Below are 19,765 nucleotides of genomic sequence, written 5' to 3' on the forward strand. Positions count from 1 at the left end.
CCGCCTTCATCTCCAAACTCACTCCCATACCTCCCCTCAGCCTCGCGCCGCCCCTCCACTAAAGTCAGCATTCACCCTCTCTCCCCTCTCAGTGCCATCCACAGAGCTAACGCACAGTGGCAGGCTGTGAAAGATTGTGTGAAGAGTGTGTTTCGTGAATGTGTGTGTGACAACTAGGAGAGAACCAAAGCCCATCAGTTGGAATGGACCACAGCAGCAATAACACCGCAATCGAGGAGCGTCTCGAGAGCACCTGAGGGATTACAACTCCAACTCGAGAAGAAGTCGTTAAGGTTTTTACTGCCCCTCATTGCGCGCCCGGTGGTGTTAACGCGAAAACAGGAACGAGAGTAAACACGTGAAATAAGAAGGTTCCAATTCAGTCCCAGCCTTCCCGAGTTTGGCGCCGTGACACAGAAAAAAATAATTTCTGTGTATTTTTAGCATCCTCTCTTTTCCCTATCCTCCCATCTTTTCCTCTCTCTCTCTGTGGAGAGAGAGCAGGAGACGAACGGACCGGGTGACACAGCTGCGAGTCTCACGCCTCTCCGGTTGATCTCTGTGGATGTGTGATGATGGATTAACTGTATTTAACGGGGTCCCACGTATCTCCAGTACTTCACTAGACCACCGCCGCCAGCTCTCGTCCCTCCCCCTGGGAGCGCGTGGCAGAGATCCCTGCCATACTTTCTGTGGATTACTTCAACTCTCTTTGGGATTTTTCTCTCCTGGTAGCACTCGCGATGACCGCGGAATATGTTTTACGGTCCCTGCTGATGCTCTTCCTCGCGCTGCTCTCGGCCAACGCCAGTAACTGGCTGTAAGTGAAATTTACGGACTCCAACTCCTCTCTCACCTCTCTGCATCTTCCCCTCTCTGCCTCCCTCCACTCTCTGCCCACCTCCTCTCCCTCGCCTCCACACCCCATCCCTAAACCTGACCAGTCTGCACTTTCACTACTCTCTCCACTCTTCCCAAAATATCTTCCTCCATCTCTCTTCAAACCATCCCAAACCTCACATTTCCCCTGTTCCTGTCATTATCACGATGCTGTCCCTGTGTCTGTCCCTTTCTCTGTCTCTGCCTGTCCCTGTCTCTGTGATCTCTGTGTCCGTAGTGTCACAGCTCAATGCCCTGTCGTTGTTAACCCAACCACTCCACTCATCCACTCGACTGTTAGGCTATAGGCTAACAATTGTATAACAATATTATAATTGGTCTTCTGCACCTGTCAGTCAAATAAGAATAATATCTCACCTTGCCTGTTACCTCGATGAAGCTGCCAGTGTCAGTGCATCTGAGTGTGCAAGGCCCAATTCCGTTATAGGCTATTTGTCAAGGTAAAAACCCCATTAGTTGTCAGTCTCAGTTGTCCCCTGGGACCTGCAATGTGCAGGGTAGCCTACACTGAGTAAGTGACTAGGGCCAGACTAACTACACTATGAGCACATTGCACATTATTGCCCATTTCTCCCCGCTGCACGAGCCTCGCTGTTCGGTCACAAGTGCGTGCTTGCTCTCAGAGGTGGTTAGGTGGGTCTGCATACCTCAAGGGAGACGGAGAGAGAGAGAGAGAGCTAAGCAATAGCTCTGGGTTTTACTGTCCTTCTTTTTATAATTTAAATACCGTGTGACTAGCATTTTTATTTCAATGATTAGTGTTTGTATCGTATAACTGGTGAATATAATATCGTATATGTTGACAGAAATGGGCTCTGTGGACATGAGGATAGCCTTATCAAATTATTATGATTATTAGAGTTTATATAGCATAACCACCATTCAATCTTGCATTATGCATTGATAAATTGCTAATACATTGATGAGTGCATTTAGTAGCCAAATGCATTACAATGTCATCAAATTATACATACATTGAACCTGTATTATTATGTTAAACATAGCTAGTTGATTATTAATTGTGCTATAGGGTTTGAGGGCAGCTCGTGTTTTTGGACTCAAGGTGTGGCGAGAGAGCAGAACGCGGACGTGTGTAGACATGTTCCACGCGCAGTGAAAACCCTCTCTGCTAGTCTGCTAAATATGATTATTCTGTCTGCGGGATCGACCAGGAGCATGTGCACTTCTCCCCCTCAGCCCTGAACCAAGCAGCCTCAACCCCCCTCTCCATTCTCCCGGTACAGGAGACCTGTCAGCTGGGAGCAGCACAAGGAAAGGAGAGGGGAAACAGGGCTCAGAACAAATACTGCAGAGGAAAATTCTCTGGAGGTCAGATCATGTGAAAATTCACTGAAGATAAATGTTTTTAAAAAGCAAGTTTATAGGCCAAGACTATATTGCAAATATTTGATAGGTCAAGTAGATTTTGAAAGTATATGTTCATTAATCTATAGATTTTATTCGAGTTTTTCAATTCGAAGGTAATAGTCTAATTTTGGCATCAATATGATGGGCATATAATTTTATGGATCTGTATTCACACAAAACTATCCATATCTAATGAATGAATCGAATATGATCGTATAGATTATATCGAGCAACAGAGCATAATGCTGGAATCATTATTTTCCAAGGAGTTATATTCGTATCAATGTCTGGTATGCAGGTTCGTTGAATAAGAACATCGTATTTAGCCATTATTTAACGAAAAACAGATGTTTTCGATAAAATGGTCGATTTAGATTATGTTACCAAATTTTGTAGTAGACTTCCAGTTTAATTTAGTTTTTTTTCTGAAACATGTTCAACTTGTTATGGCTCACCGCATAGGCCTATTTATCTCCAAATTGTGTCTGCTAACGCAGAGCATTTTTCTCATGGTGATTTGAATTATCTTTTACATACTCGTCTTGTTCTTTGCTGAAATCGAAAAGGCCTGTAGTCAATTACAGGCGATAGATCATAGAATGGTCTAATGCAGCGTTTACCAAACTCGGTCCTCGGGACCCCAAGGTGTGCACGTTTTGGTTTTTGCCCTAGCACTACACAGCTGATTCAAATGATCAAAACTCGATGATTAGTTTATTTTTGGTATCAGCTGTGTAGTACTACGACAAAATGCATAATGGTCTGATGCATAATGGTCTGACGTCATCATGATTTCCAAGTATATCAAAGTGTTTCTGTGTTTAGCTATGCTGATTCATGTCATCACAGGTGTCAGACAATTATTTACAATATAGGCTATTCTAACATTGTCATTCTATTGAACACTATTTTTGGATAGGTAGCCTATACCCTTATTGCATGACTTTTCCTTTTTGGTTCTTTAAAACAACATAGCACCATGAAAAAAAATGGGGGGGAAGAATCAGCTAATTACAATTTAGCATACAATTTGTTTAGGCTATAATACGCCTGCCAAATCTCATGAATGTTTAAAATGAGCGATATAATTTTGGATAAGCGATGATGCAATTCCCAGTTCGACTGGAACACTGTTGAGTGAACTATTTGTTTTTACCCTAACTCATTTTCTTATTGCCTAATATCCCGTGTGAATTTCAATTTCCCTCTCTAAACCACTCATCGGCTACTGAGCGCTGAGTCATACTCCTAATGCCTCTCTAGAAACGGGGCTGACGGGCCTGCAGTATACTACTACTGTTCATTAGTTTTGTCGGTCAACACCTTCTTTTCGCCCTCCTCTCGTTCTCTTTCTCCTATCCTATGGCGCGAGCGATTTCCCTGTTGCACCTGCGCGCGGCTCGAAGGGTTCCAGCTCCGAGCCGGTAAACAGCTGGATCCTCTTTGTGTGTGTGTGTGTGTGTGGGAGAGAGAGAGAGAGAGACAGAAAGGTTGTGTGTGTGTGTGTGGATTATGCGCGTCATCATATAGCCTAATTGACAGAATTCTGGCGTTTGTCAAAGGGAATGCAGGGGTTCGGCCTACATGTGTTGGTTTGTTGCTTCAGTTTAATTTATTTACTCAACATCGTGAATTGGCCCTGGGGAGAATATCATAATCCTCGCCTATTTGTTTTAGATTGCTCATTGAATTTGAAATGTCAAGCCCGTTGAATAATTAAGCAATAAGTCACGGGGATGTGTGGTATATGGCCTATATTCAACTGCTAAGGGCTGTTCTTAGGCACAACGCAATGCGAGGATACAGCCCTTAGCCGTGGTATATTGGCCATATACCACAAACCCCGAGGTGCCTTATTGCTATTATAAACTGGTTACCAATCTAATCAGAGCACTAAAAATAAATGTTTTGTCATATGTGTGGTATAGGGTCTGATATACCATGGCTGTCAGCCAATCAGCATTCAGGACTTGAACCACCAGTTTATGATTGTTTTTTTAACACCCATACAGTGTTTTCATAGACAATTGCTTGGCAGGATCCCATACTTTTAAGGAATAGGCCTAGCTACACATTAACTGAGTAAAGCGCATTAGCCTTTGAGGACCAATGTCAGTGATTATTGAACCATGTGGACCATGAACCTGCTAATTTTTACAAATGTATTTGAAATTATGTGCTGTCATAAAACCAAATGAGAATATACAGTTGTATGTTAAAGCGGATATATTGATACGCATGTATACATTCAAAGACAAATAAATATTGAACTTAGTCTGTTATGATAAAAAATAGGTTTTTACTTTGCACCACCAATATTCACTCTGTCAAATGATAAAACTGTTCAGGATGCTCTAGCATGTCTGCCGAGGGTTTCGAAGCTTGGAGCAGCAGTGGTGTGTGTGTATAAAATAGACTATAGGCATGGTCAGTGTGTCAGGCAGGCGATAAAGAGATGACAGCTGATGAGTAACCAGAGAAAGCAGGGACCTTGGCGTTGCGCTACACTGTGGCGCCTTGCACTGCAAACACACACACACATACATAACACACCACACACACACTGCAAACACACTGCAAACACAAATACCAGCAGTGACGAAGTGGTGATGAAGCTGTAGTCAGGTTGTCACATTCATGTCCTCCTGTCAGCGTCCTGTCCCCAGACCCCCTCCTGCTCACACTAATACACTACGGCTAACACAGGCTAACATAGATACCAGAGGAAGAGAGAGAGAGAGAGAGAGGATAGAGAGAGAGAGAGAGAGAGAGAGAGAGAGAGAGAGAGAGAGAGAGAGAGAGAGAGAGAGAGAGAGAGAGGAGACAATTAAAGAGCGCGATGGGGAGAGAAAAGAATAGAAAGGGAAATGGCAGAAGTTGGATGTCTGATGAAACACATACACACACACAAAGTGGTCTTGACCTGTTGGGGCCAGAGGATTAACGCACCAGGTGGGAGGTGGCTTGTATTGCCTCCTCTCTCTCTCTCTCTCTCTCTCTCTCTCTCTCTCTCTCTCTCTCTCTCTCTCTCTCTCTCTCTCTCTCTCTCTCTCTCTCTCTCTCTCTCTCTCTCTCTCTCTCTCTCTCTCTCTCTCTCTCTCTCTCTCTCTCTCTCTCTCTCTCTCTCTCTCTCTCTCTCTCTCTCTCTCTCTCTCTCTCTCTCTCTCTCTCTCTCTCTCTCTGTGTGTGTGTTTGTGTCAATATGCGTGTGTTTGTGAGTGTATTGAGTTTGTGAGTGTATTTGTATGCGTTATCTGGTGCCTGCTCTGCTGCTGTCTCCATTAGAGCACATTTCACCCTAAAAATAACAGACTGCCAACACCATGACCCCATCGCTAACACACACACACACACACACACACACACACACACACACACACACACACACACACACACACACACACACACACACACACACACACACACACACACACACACACACACACACACACACACACACACACAAGCACAGGCATAATGTACATACATTAGAAACTAGCTCTCACAGTCTCATGTCAGAATTAGACATTGATCCATGTTTCTCAAACATCAAATTCTGAAGTTCTTCCAAATTTCAAATTTAAAAGTGTTTAAGTTTAGGCATTAACGCCACATTTTTATGGTTATGGTTAAGTTTAGGCATTAACTCCAAAATGTTATGGTTAGGCATTGACCCCCGACAGGTTAAGGTAAGCGTTAAGGTTTGGGATAAGCTTAAAACTATCACTGGATTTGGACTTGCAACCTTTGGAATCAGAGGCAGATGCTTACGCCCCTCGGTCATTCCCATCCACAATGCCCCAGCAGAACCAAAACCTACTTGAAGGTAACAGCACTCTGTTGCCCCTAGTGGCCAGTTTCCACATCATCTCACGACATCCTCAGACATGGATTATTGTCGAATACTGACTTGTATCATGGGTGACCTGGCTGCACATTAGACCACCAAACCCCAGCCCTCATTAGCAATTAGGGTCATTCTTACCCTCTTCAGCATGCTTTCTTTCTTTGTCTCTCTTTCTGTGCGTGTACGTACGTGTCTGTCTGTCTGTCTGTCTGTCTGTCTGTCTGTCTGTCTGTCTGTCTGTCTGTCTGTCTGTCTGTCTGTCTGTCTGTCTGTCTGTCTGTCTGTCTGTCTGTCTGTCTGTCTGTCTGTCTGTCTGTCTGTCTGTCTGTCTGTCTGTGTGTGTGTGTGTGTGCTTGTCTGCATCATGCATCATAGAGTTTTGCAATAAGGGGCTAGCTTGGAACGTGGTGTGTATGGTATGAGAGGCATGAGAGCTATTTTGAGCGTTATTCGTCACAAATTTAGATAGGGACTTAAACAATAGACTGTCGCCTCCCTCCTGCTCGCTCTGTATGGTTTTAGTAAGAGGATCATGGATCTCACCATGCATCCAATGCTGCACTAGAATAGAGTTATGTTCCTGCCAGGGAGAAGAATAGAATAGAACAAATGACTCCTAAGTCATAAATCGACGATTCTGTCAAAGATAAAATCCAATTTGGACAAACGTCAAATAATGCAGTAATTAGGGACGGATAAAAATGTACAGAATCGTTACCTGGGGGAGGGTCATGCTTTTTCAATTTTAGTCAAGGGGAGGGTTTAGTATTTTTAAATGTAGTGCAAGGGAGGGTCATGTAATTTGTAATTAATTCAATTTCAATATTTCTCATTGTTTTAGAATTCGTTACTTATTAGGCTATATATCGATGTGTGCCCGATGCCACCCCTCATCTCTGATTCTCCACTGGGCGCTCAATATTAATTGCGCCTATAGGCTACATAGTGTGGTCTCAAACTGTTTTATCCGTAGCCTAAAGGTGATATCATGCATCACAGATATATATGTGATAGGCTACGAAATGCATGCTCAGAGAAGCACAGAGAAAAGTTATATTTCTAAGATAGCTGCTAGGATGGTGTAAATAAAACTAGATTGCATTACACACTGCAATTGATATTCCAACCCTGAGCCCCGGCCTGCTCTGCTCTTACGGATCAAAACCGTTTGTGTGCTGCTTAACCAATGGCTGTGCTGTGTAGAGCTACAGTGGCATTTCAGGAGGAGAATCAAAGGTTTCTTCCTATTTAAGAAGTCAGAGGTAGGCTTACTTGTTTGACAGAGGAAATTAGGCTATAGGATGCTATGTCCATAGATTGATCAATTCGTCCACCCACCATGCATTATTTAAATAGCCTACCTCCGTGTCAGTGAAAGACTGTTAAGTTAAAGGAAAACTCAACCCCAAAACTATATTTTTATATTTTTTTCATTAGTCCATTGTTGATATGCTGTAGTCCCAAAATGTTTTGCATGTCAGCATTTAAGATTTCAGGAAATCTGGCCCGTATGATGCATTTAACATTTTATGATGCAAAACACAACATCATATGATGTAAAATGCATCATATGGGCCAAATTTCTGTATTTGGAAAGTTACATATCTTGAAAACTTGATTGATAACATGCAAAACATTTTGGGACTATGTCAACAATGGACTAATGAAACAAACACCAAAAGATAGTTTATGGGTGGAGTTTTCCTTTAAAACCAAGACTCAAATTGAGGGGGTATGAGAGGGTATACCATAGGCCTACCTTTTATTTTTTTAAATGGCAAAAAGCACAGACCTACCCCATATTAGCTTAAGATTTTGATGAAAATAAAATGGATCCGATTATATAAAGTGGTCTAGGCCATAACAGCGCTTTGGTCCGTGATGCTTTATGCTAGAAACAAGCTGGGCAATACCTGGGAAAGACATGACCGGTGCATATGGGGTGATCATTGTTTAGTTTCTTTGACATTCAGAGGCTGACTTTGCTTGGGAAGTAATCTAATTCTGTCACTATCAATTGATTAAGCTATTTACTTTCTGTACAATAGAAGATGTTTAAACCCAGACGGCTTTTAGCGAAACACTTGTGACCTTCTCTTGTTGGGTTAAACCACGGAAGAAGAGTAGCCAGCAGTTAGAGCTGACATTTTTCTGCATCGGTAGGCCTACTCTGTCTGGAGTGGAAAGGTAGGCCTACTCTGTCTGGAGTGGAAAGGTAGGCCTACTCTGTCTGGAGAGGAAAGGTAGACCTACTCTGTCTGGAGTGGAAAGGTAGGCCTACTCTGTCTGGAGAGGAAAGGTAGACCTACTCTGTCTGGAGAGGAAAGGTTGGCCTACTCTGTCTGGAGAGGAAAGGTAGACCTACTCTGTCTGGAGTGGAAAGTTAGGCCTACTCTGGATTGGAAAGGTAGGCCTACTCTGTTTTGAGTGGAAAGGTAGGCCTACTCTGTCTGGAGTGGAAAGGTAGGCCTACTCTGTCTGGAGTGGAAAGGTAGCCCTCTCTGTCTGGAGTGGAAAGGTATACCTACTCTGTCTGGAGTAGAAAGGTAGGCCTACTCTGTCTGGAGTGGAAAGGTAGGCCTACTCTGTCTGGAGTGGAAAGGTAGTTCTACTCTGTCTGGAGTGGAAAGGTAGGCCTACTCTGGAGTGGAAAGGTAGGTCTACTCTGTCTGGAGTGGAAAGTTAGGCCTACTCTGTCTGGAGTGGAAAGGTAGGTCTACTCTGTCTGGAGTGGAAAGGTAGGTCTACTCTGTCTGGAGTGGAAAGGTAGGCCAACTCTGTCTGGAGAGGAAAGGTAGGTCTACTCTGTCTGGAGTGGAAAGGTAGGTCTACTCTGTCTGGAGTGGAAAGGTAGACCTACTCTGGAGTGGAAAGGTAGGCCTACTCTGTCTGGAGAGGAAAGGTAGGTCTACTCTGTCTGGAGTGGAAAGGTAGGTCTACTCTGTCTGGAGTGGAAAGGTAGGCCTACTCTGTCTGGAGAGGAAAGGTAGGTCTACTCTGTCTGGAGTGGAAAGGTAGGCCTACTCTGTCTGGAGTGGAAAGGTAGGCCTACTCTGTCTGGAGTGGAAAGGTAGACCTACTCTGTCTGGAGTAGAAAGGTAGGCCTACTCTGTCTGGAGTGGAAAGGTAGGCCTACTCTGTCTGGAGTGGAAAGGTAGGCCTACTCTGTCTGGAGTGGAAAGGTAGGCCTACTCTGTCTGGAGAGGAAAGGTAGACCTACTCTGTCTGGAGAGGAAAGGTTGGCCTACTCTGTCTGGAGAGGAAAGGTAGGCCTAACTTTTGAAAGTACCATGCTCAGATTCCTAATGGCATCTCAGATTAAATTATTTGAGACAGTTTCATTGCAAACAACTTGGCATTGGAGAAATATGATAATATGAACACAGGCCTATCTCTCTGTCCATTCTTAGCCTGTAATTTCGGTAATTTGTGTGGTATTAAAAAAATATTCCGCTAATATGTAAAATGACATAGAATTGCATGAAATGTGTTATAAAAGGCAATTTTTTCTCGGACCTGCAAATATGATACTAGATTCATGCAATGATTTTACTACAAAAGCGATCTTGCCAAGCCTACTCTTGTCCATGGTGGTCTGCGAACCCACAGCCTTCTGGCCCGCAGCCCTGTGCACTATCAAAATTCCCGTGTTGACATGTAATGCTTACAGGACAAATAACTTTCTAAAACTGCATATCTAAGGCTCTGGCTATTATTTTAGGTATAGGGAAGGGTCACTTTTTTTAAGCATTCAGGGAGGATTTAGGTCAAATATATTTTGCTGAAGGGAGGGCCATCCATTTTCATTTCAGAAAGGTCCGATTTTATCCATGTAACCCTTATTATAAATAACTTCACTACCTCATCTCTGTGCCCCACACATATAGTTATCTGTAAGGTCCCTCAGCCGAGCAGTGAATTTCAAACACAGATTCAACCACAAAGACCAGGGATGTTTTCCAATCCTTCGCAAAAAAAGGCACCTATTGATAGATAGGTAAAACAAAATGAAAAGCAGACATTGAATATCTCTTTGAGTATGGTGAAGTTATTAATTACACTTTGGATGGTGCATCAATACACCCAGTCACTACACAAATACAGGCTTACTTCTTAACTCAGAGTTTAATAGCTGTGATAGGTGAAAACTGAGGATGGATCAACAACAACATTGCAGTAACTCCACAATACTAACCTTATTGACACAGTGAAAATAAGGAAGCCTGTACATAATACAAAATCTTCCAAAACATGCATCCTGTTGCAACAAGGCACTAAAGTAATACTGCAAAAAATGTGGCAAAGCAATAAACTTTTTGTCATGAATACAAAGTGTTATGTTTGGGGCAAATCCATTACAACAAATTGCTGACTACCACTCTCCATATTTTCAAGCATTGTGGTGGCTACATCATGTTATGGGTGTGCTTGTCATCATTAAGGACTGGGGAATTTTTCAGGTTAAAAAAGAAACGGAATGGAGCTATGTACTGTATAGTCAAAAATTATAGAGGAAAACCTGGTTCAGTCTGCTTTCCAACAGACACTGGGAGATTAATTTCCCTTTTAACAGGACAATAACCTAAAACACAAGGCCAAATATACACTGGAGTTGGTAACCAAGAAGACAATGAATGTTCCTGAGTGGCCTAGTTACAGTTTTGACTTAAATCTACTTGAAAATCTTTGTCAAGACCCAAAAATGGTTGTCTAGCAATGTTCAACAACCAATTTGACAGAGCTTGAAGAGTTTTGAAAATAATAATGGGCAAATGTTGTACACTCCAGGTGTAAAGCTCTTAGAGACTTGCCCAGAAAGACTCACAGCTGTAATCGCTGCCAAAGGTGCATCTACAAAATATTGACTCGGGGGTGTGAATACTTATGGAAATTAGATATTTCTGTATTTCATTTTCAATAAATTTGCAAACATTTCTAAAAACATGTTTTCACTTCATCATTATGGGGTATTGTTTGTGGATGGGTAAAAAAAATACATATTCAATCCATTTTGCGTTCAGGCTGTAACACAACAAAATGTGGAATAAGTCAAGGGGTATGAATACTTTCTGAAGGCACTGTATGTTGACCATATTTCAGATGTTTTTTGAAACAGGATGGGTTTGTTTTTGCAAACGGACCAGTAAGTTATATCTGGACAGACTAAACTCATGTTCTGGCATCACATTATGCATGTATTTAAATGGTGTACTTACACCCTCTGTCATATGGCAAAAGCATTTCCTTTAGATCCAATCCAGTGTCTCTGTACATGTACAGATGGGTCCAAAATGATTGACACCCTTGATAAAGATGAGCAAAAATGACTGTATAAAATAAATAATTCAAAATACTGAGCTATATTGAATGCTCCATTTTGCGAGGATAACGGCACTGAGCCTTTTTCTAAAATATTTGATGAATTGGAGAACCCATTGGGACGATTCCCAAAGATCCACCACCATATTTTACGGTAGGTATGAGGTTATTTTCTGCTCATACATTCTCATGTGTATGCCAAACCCACCACTGGTGTGCATGGCCAAAGAGCTCTATTTTCATGTCATCTGACCAAAGCACCGGTTCCAATCCAAGTGCCAATGCTGTTTAGCAAACTCCAGACGTTTACATTTGTTGGATGACATCGAAATAGAGCTCTTTGGCCATCACACCAGTGGTGGGTTTGGCATTGAAATGCATGAGCAGAAAATAACCCCATACCTACTGTAAAATATTGTGGTGGATATTTGATGTTGTGGGGCTATTTTGCTTCCTCTGGTCCTGGGGCCCTTGTTAAGGTCAACGTTATCATGAACTTTACCCAGTACCAGGACATTTAGCCACAGTCAAATCAAATAAATCTAAATCTAAATGTTTTGATCAAATGTGCCGAATGCAACAGGTGTAGACTTTACCGGGAAATGCTTACTTACGAACCCATTCCCAACAATACCGTGTTAAAGTTGTGCTATGCAGAAGTCACTCCACCATTTCCTGGTTGTTAAAACTCTAGTAATTTGCCTAAATTCAGTTTATTTGACAAAATAAGCTAGTATAGTGTAGACAATCACTGTACCATCGAACAAAACTTAAAAACGGGAAGCATAGAAATAGTGCAGATAGAACAGATCTAATGCTTCTTAGACTTTCAAATGGAATAATAGACCTATAACTCACATTTCTATATGTATTTTGTCGGGTCGCTCAAAAAGTTACATACAGTGCCTTTGGAAAGTGTTCAGACTCCTTGACTATTTCCACATTTTCTTATTGTCACGTTCCTGACCTGTTTTCTCTTGTTTTTGTATGTGTTTAGTTGGTCAGGGCGTGAGTTGGGGTGGGCATTCTATGTTTTGTGTATCTATGTTAAGTGTCAGTGTTAATTGACCTTGTATGGCTCTCAATCAGAGGCAGGTGGTTTACGTTTTCCTCTGATTGAGAACCATATATAGGTAGGTTGTTTCACATTGTTTGTGGTGGGTGGTTGTCTCCTGTGTCCGTATATGTTACCACACGGGACTGTATCGTTTGTTTGTAGTCTGTACCTTTTCGTGCGTTCTTCGTTATATGTAAGTTCACATGTTTTAGGTCAGTCTACGTTCGTTTGTTATTTTGTAGTTTGTTGAAGTGTTTTTCGGTTTTCGTCTTTACTTTAATAAACTTCTTTATGTCAAATTATCACGCTGCGCTTTGGTCCAATCCCTACTCCTCCTCTTCTTCCGAAGAGGAGGAGGACAGCCGTTACACTTATGTTATAGCATTATTCTAAAATTGATCAAAAATCCCCCCAAAATCATCATCAATCTACACACAATACCCCATAATGACAAAGTAAAAAGAGGTTTTTAGACATTTTTGCAAATTTATTACAAATAAAAAACGGAAATATCAGATTTACATAAGTATTCACACCCTTTACTCAGTACTTTGTTGAAGCACCTTTGGCAGCGATTAAAGCATTGAGTCTTCTTGGGTATGACGCCACAAGCTTGGCACACCTGTATTTGGAGAGTTTCTCCCATTCTGCTCTGCAGATCCACTCATGCTCTGTGAGGTTTGATGGGGAGCGTTGCTGCACAGCTATTTTCAGGTCTCTCTAGAGATGTTCGATCGGGTTCAAGTCCGGGATCTGGCTGGGCCACTCAAGGACATTGAGACTTGTCCCGAAGCCACTTCTGCGTTGTCTTGGATGTGTGCTTAGGGTCATTGATGTGTTGGAAGGTTAACCTTCGCCCAGTCTGAGGTCCTAAGCGATCTGGTGCAGGTTTTCATCAAGGATCTCTCTGTACTTTGCTCCGTTCATCTTGCCTCAATCCTGACTAGTCTCCCCGTCCCTGTCGCTGAAAAACATCCCCACAGTATGATGTTGCCACCACCATGCTTCACCGTAGGGATGGTGTCAGGTTTCCTCCAGACGTGACGCTTCACATTCAGGCCAAAGAGTTCAATCTTGGTTTCATTAGACCAGAGAATCTTGTTTCTCATGGTCTGAGAGTCTTTAGGTGCCTTTTGGCAAACTCCAAGCAGGCTGTCATGTGCCTTTTACTGAGGAATGGCTTCCGTCTGGCCACCCTACCATAAGGGCCTGATTGTTGGAGTGCTGCAGAGATGGTTGTCCTTCTGGAAATTTCTCCCATCTCCACAGAGGAACTCTTAAGCTCTGTCAGAGTGACTATTGGGTTCTTGGTCACCTCCCTGACCAAGGCCCTTCTCCCCCGATTGCCCAGATTGGTCGGGCAGCCAGCTCTAGGAAGAGCCTTGGTGGTTGCAAACTTCTTCCATTTAAGAATGATGGAGGCCACTGTGTTCTTGGGGACTTTCAATGCTGCAGACATGTTTTTGTACCCTTCACCCAGATCTGTGCCTCGACACAATCCTGTCTCGGAGCTCTACGGACAATTCCTTCGACCTCATAGCTTGGTTTTTGCTCTGACATGCACTGTCAACTGTGGAACTTTGTACAGACACGTGTGTTCATTTCCAAATCATGGCCAATCAATTGAATTTAGCACAGGAGGACTCCAATAAAGTTGTAGAAACACCTCAAGGAAGATCGATGGAAACAGGATGCACCTGAGCTCAATATTGAGTTTCAACGCAAAGGGTCTGAATACTTATGTAAATAAAAAACAGTTTACCCTTTCAATTTAATACATTTTTGAATAAGGCTGTAACGTAGTAAAATGTGGAACATTTCAAGTGGTCTGAATGCTCTCCAAAGGCACTGTATTGCCACTTTAAAATGTAAGAAAAATATTTGCTGAATAAAAAAGGAAATAGTAAAACAATAAAATAACAATAACGAGGCTATATACAGGGTTACAAGGAAGTTGGGGTAGTTGCGATAGCAGAAAGAACAGTCTACGACTTGAGTGGCTGGAGTCCTTGACAATTTTTAGAGCTTCCTCTGACACCTCCTGGTATAGAGGTCCTGGATAGCAGGGAGTTCTGCCCCAGTGATGTACTGGGCTGTACGCACTACCCTCTGTAGCACCTTGCGGTCAGGTGACGAGCAGTTGCCATGCAGTACCAAGCAGTGATGCATTCAGTAAAGATGCTCTCAATGGTGCAGCTGTAGAACCTTTTGAGGATCTGAGGGCCCATGCCAAATCTTTTCAGCCCCCTGAGGGGGTAGAGGCGTGGTCGTGCCCTCTTCACCACTGTCTTGGTGTGTTTGGACCATGAATGTTCGGCCCTCCGTTTCCTGTAGTCCACGATCAGCTCCTTCGTTTTGTTGACGTTGACGGCGACGTTGTCATCCTGGCACCACACTGCCAGGTCTCTGACCTTCTCCCTATAGACTGTTTCATCATCGTTGGTGTTCAGGCCTACCACCATCGTGTCGTCGGCAAACTTAATGATGGTGTTGGAGTCGTGTGCGGCCACGCACGACTGAGCATGCACCCCTGAGGGGCCCTTCAAGTCCAGGATCCAGTTGCTGAGGGAGGTGTTCAGTCCCAGGGTTCTTAGCTTAGTGGTGAGCTTGGAGGGCGCTATGGTGTTGAATGCTGAGCAGTAGTCAATGAACAGCATTCTCACGTAGGTGTTCCTTTTGTCCAGGAGGGAAAGGGCAGTGTGGAGTGCAATAGAGATTGCATCATCTGTGGATCTGTTGGGGCGGTATGCAAATTTGAGTTGATCAAAGGTTTCTGTGATGATGGTGTTGATGTCAGTCATTTCCAGTCTTTCAAAAGCACTTCATTGCTACAGATATAAGTGCTACTGGGCGGTAACCATTTAGACAGGTTGCCTTGGTGTTCATGGACACAGGGAGTATGGTGGTTTGCTTGAAACGTGCAGGTAATTCAGACTGGGTCAGGGAGAGGTTGAAAATGTTAGTAAAGACACTTGTCCTCTGGATGGTGCATGCCTGTGCCAGGACACTGAAACTTGGCCCAAAGACAATAACCCAAACACACATCAAAATCCACAAAGAAATGGTTCATTGGCCACAAAATCAACATTTTGCAATGACCGTCTCAGTCTCCAGACTCAAAACCCAATAAAGATATCAAGGATTCTGTATGGAGGAATGGTCTAAGATCTCTCCCAATGTGTTCCCCAATTCGTAAAACATTTTAGAAATGGCTCAGTGCCGTTATCATCACAGGATTAGGTATTAAAAGGTACTGGAAAGAAACGTCAATAATTAGAAGGGAAAAAACTATTAGTGTTTAAACAAAATATATTTCTCTGAGCAATTATAGTAGTAGAAAATACTATAATTCCCCCATTTTGTTGGTATATAATATACCTCAGCATTTGAATTTTATAATTTATACAGTCATTCAGTCATTTTTGCTCATCTTTATCAAGGGTGTCAATAATTCCGGACCCCACTGTACACAATTTCCCTGCTTCACAGGAGCCATAATGGGTTCTGGGTTTAGCTTAAGTCAGACTGTGTATACAAACATCAGCAGCCGAGAGTGAAGGCCAGGGTTCAGGTGTTGTTAAGGTCAGAGTTCACTTGTAGAGTCAGTCTGAGCGAGTGTTGCTGTTGTTTGTTGGTTTGACCCGACTACTGGACCCGACTGGATGAACTTCCTCTTTCCTCTCTCTCCTCCTCTGTCTCACTCCTCATTCCCCCACCTCCTCTCACATCTCTTTTTTTCCTCTTCCTCTCCTCAGCTCAGCCCATCTCCTCTGCATCTATCCAACTATCTCCTCTCCTCAGCTCAGCCCATCTCCTCTGCATCTATCCAACTATCTCCTTTCCTCAGCTCAGCCCATCTCCTCTGCATCTATCCAACTATCTCCTCTCCTCAGCTCAGCCCATCTCCTCTGCATCTATCCAACTATCTCCTCTCCTCAGCTCAGCCCATCTCCTCTGCATCTATCCAACTATCTCCTCTCCTCTCCCTCCTTTCCTTCGTCTTTTCCATCCCTCCTCCTTCTACTTTCCTCCCTCTACTAATCTCATCCACCTTGTCTCCCTCTTCCTCTTCCTTTTCCATATTCTTTATACCCTCCTCCTGCAATAACCAGCTCTTCTTTATACCCTCCTCCTGCAACAACAAGCAGCTCTTCTTTATACCCCCCCCTGCAACAACCAGCTCTTCTTTATACCTTCCTCCTGCAACAACCAGCTCTTCTTTATACCCTCCCCCTGCAACAACCAGCTCTTCTTTATACCCTCCTCCTGCAACAACAAGCAGCTCTTCTTTATACCCTCCTCCTGCAACAACCAGCTCTTCTTTATACCCTCCCCCTGCAACAACCAGCTCTTCTTTATACCCTCCTCCTGCAACAACAACCAGCTCTTCTCTATGCATCATCCTGCAACAACAAGCAGCTCTTCTTTATAACCTCCCCCTGCAACAACCAGCTCTTCTTTATACCTTCCTCCTGCAACAACCAGCTCTTCTTTATACCCTCCCCCTGCAACAACCAGCTCTTCTTTATACCGTCCTCCTGCAACAACAAGCAGCTCTTCTTTATACCCTCCTCCTGCAACAACAAGCAGCTCTTCTTTATACCCTCCCCCTGCAATAACCAGCTCTTCTTTATGCCCTCCTCCTGCAGCAACCAGCTCTTCTCTATGCCCTCCTCCTGCAGCAACCAGCTCTTCTTTATGCCCTCCTCCTGCAGCAACCAGCTCTTCTCTATGCCCTCCTCCTGCAGCAACCAGCTCTTCTTTATGCCCTCCTCCTGCAGCAACCAGCTCTTCTCTATGCCCTCCTCCTGCAGCAACCAGCTCTTCTCTATGCCCTCCTCCTGCAGCAACCAGCTCTTCTCTATGCCCTCCTCCTGCAGCAACCAGCTCTTCTCTATGCATCATCCTGCAGCAACCAGCTCTTCTCTATGCCCTCCTCCTGCAGCAACCAACTCTTCTCTATGCCCTCCTCCTGCAGCAACCAGCTCTTCTCTATGCCCTCCTCCTGCAGCAACCAGCTCTTCTCTATGCCCTCCTCCTGCAGCAACCAGCTCTTCTCTATGCCCTCCTCCTGCAGCAACCAGCTCTTCTCTATGCCCTCCTCCTGCAGCAACCAGCTCTTCTCTATGCCATCCTCCTGCAGCAACCAGCTCTTCTCTATGCCCTCCTCCTGCAGCAACCAGCTCTTCTCTATGCATCATCCTGCAACAACCAGCTCTTCTCTATGCCCTCCTCCTGCAGCAACCAGCTCTTCTCTATGCATCATCCTGCAACAACCAGCTCTTCTCTATGCCCTCCTCCTGCAGCAACCAGCTCTTCTTTATACCCTCCTCCTGCAGCAACCAGCTCTTCTCTATGCCCTCCTCCTGCAGCAACCAGCTCTTCTTTATGCCCTCCTCCTGCAGCAACCAGCTCTTCTTTATGCCCTCCCCCTGCAACAACCAGCTCTTCTCTATGCCCTCCTCCTGCAGCAACCAGCTCTTCTCTATGCATCATCCTGCAACAACCAGCTCTTCTCTATGCCCTCCTCCTGCAACAACCAGCTCTTCTCTATGCCCTCCTCCTGCAGCAACCAGCTCTTCTCTATGCATCATCCTGCAACAACCAGCTCTTCTCTATGCCCTCCTCCTGCAGCAACCAGCTCTTCTCTATGCCCTCCTCCTGCAGCAACCAGCTCTTCTCTATGCATCATCCTGCAGCAACCAGCTCTTCTTTATACCCTCCCCCTGCAACAACCAGCTCTTTTTTATACCCTCCCCCTGCAACAACCAGCTCTTCTTTATACCCTCCCCCTGCAACAACCAGCTCTTCTCTATGCATCATCCTGCAGCAACCAGTTCTTCTTTATACCCTCCCCCTGCAACAACCAGCTCTTCTTTATACCCTCCCCCTGCAGCAACCAGCTCTTCTTTATACCCTCCCCCTGCAACAACCAGCTCTTCTCTATGCATCATCCTGCAACAATCAGCTTGGATCACAAACTAAGATACCATTTGAAAGTTCAAATAAATACTGTGTCAATATGAGAGCAACCAAAGCATAGCAGACACATTGATATGACGTGAGCAAAGATGAGTAAATTGTAACCAATTAGATTTAAATCAAAATAAACAATTCACCTTCTTTCAATGATAGTCCCAAAATAAAGTTCATATATAATCCTAACCAAAGTCTCAATGTCCAATGTTAATAAGGAAGTCAAAATCCAATCCAAGAACAGTTCAAGACAAATAGTCAATCTCAAAGCAAGAATCCCCCTTCAAAATAAATATGTAACTGCAAAAAAGAAAACAGTAAACAGTGTCACACTCCTATCTCCTCCTCCTCCTCTTTCCTTTCCTTTCCATGACATTTTCATCCTCATCTGCATCATATTGCTGAGATTGTTATGATGGTCATTTCAATTACTATTGAAATATGTCCTTGTTGTATATTTAATTTGTACTGTATTGTAATATACTGTAGCCACAACAGCTGCACAGATTCCCATAGACTCCTATGGAGTACATCTTAATAGTCAAAATAGTCTGATAACATAAGAAAAGTTAAGCCATCATGAAAGAAGCCAACCAGAACCAGTTCTTTAATTTCACTGCAAACTGAAGAAAGAAGATGAGAGAAAACCACTACATTATTGAGATGCACCCATTTTCTCTACTGACAATCAGGCTCAAAATTATTGCTTATCAAATGTATCCTTGCCCCTTTCCGTAAAATGTTGACATAGTTTTCTGATGAAACACATTTGCTGTCGGGTGCAGACCGTGAGTTTGTTTTTGTCAGAGTCAGTCCTTTAAGAACATTGCCTGGAAGGCACTAACATGGCTGCCAAGAAATTATGTTATGTTGTCTACGTCTCAGAGCAGCCTAAGCTTCTTGGTTGAAACCTGAAAGGATAAACTTTTTCTGTCTGGCTGTTGATGGTCTGGGCCTTGGGCTGTGCTGCCTCTGTGCCTCAGGGGAGACTCCTGAGAGGAGACTGAGATCAGGCTGCCCTCTGCAGGCCAGACTGGGTTCTGCAAGTGTGTCTGCTGACTCCAGTCCAGCAGAGGTTATCCCAGGTCATCATATCATACTAGCTCAGAGAGTGGTGGTACAGAGTCATCCATGCTGCTGGTATATACATGGGCCTGGAGTTTCTCTAAGAATAATCATGTATTGTTAGTTTTCTTGGAAATGCATATTTTGAAATGCGTATTTTGCTTTTAACCCAACCCCATGAGAAACACACACACACGCACGCACATACGCACACACACGCACACGCACACACA

General features: G+C 43.7%; 1 protein-coding gene across 1 annotated transcript in view; it reads left to right on the forward strand.

The window, feature by feature from the left end:
* Nucleotides 1-743: 743 nt before the first annotated feature.
* The window catches only part of LOC120065724 (protein Wnt-4a-like), a 26,256-nt gene continuing 7,234 nt past the window's right edge, over nt 744-19,765 (forward strand). Inside the window, exon 1 of the mRNA XM_039016813.1 lies at nt 744-820. Within this exon, the coding sequence (XP_038872741.1) occupies nt 744-820 (77 nt within the window). The remainder of the gene's footprint in view (nt 821-19,765) is intronic.

This window comes from Salvelinus namaycush, chromosome 20 (genome assembly GCF_016432855.1).
Source record: "Salvelinus namaycush isolate Seneca chromosome 20, SaNama_1.0, whole genome shotgun sequence".
In the NCBI taxonomy this organism is placed as follows: domain Eukaryota; kingdom Metazoa; phylum Chordata; class Actinopteri; order Salmoniformes; family Salmonidae; genus Salvelinus; species Salvelinus namaycush.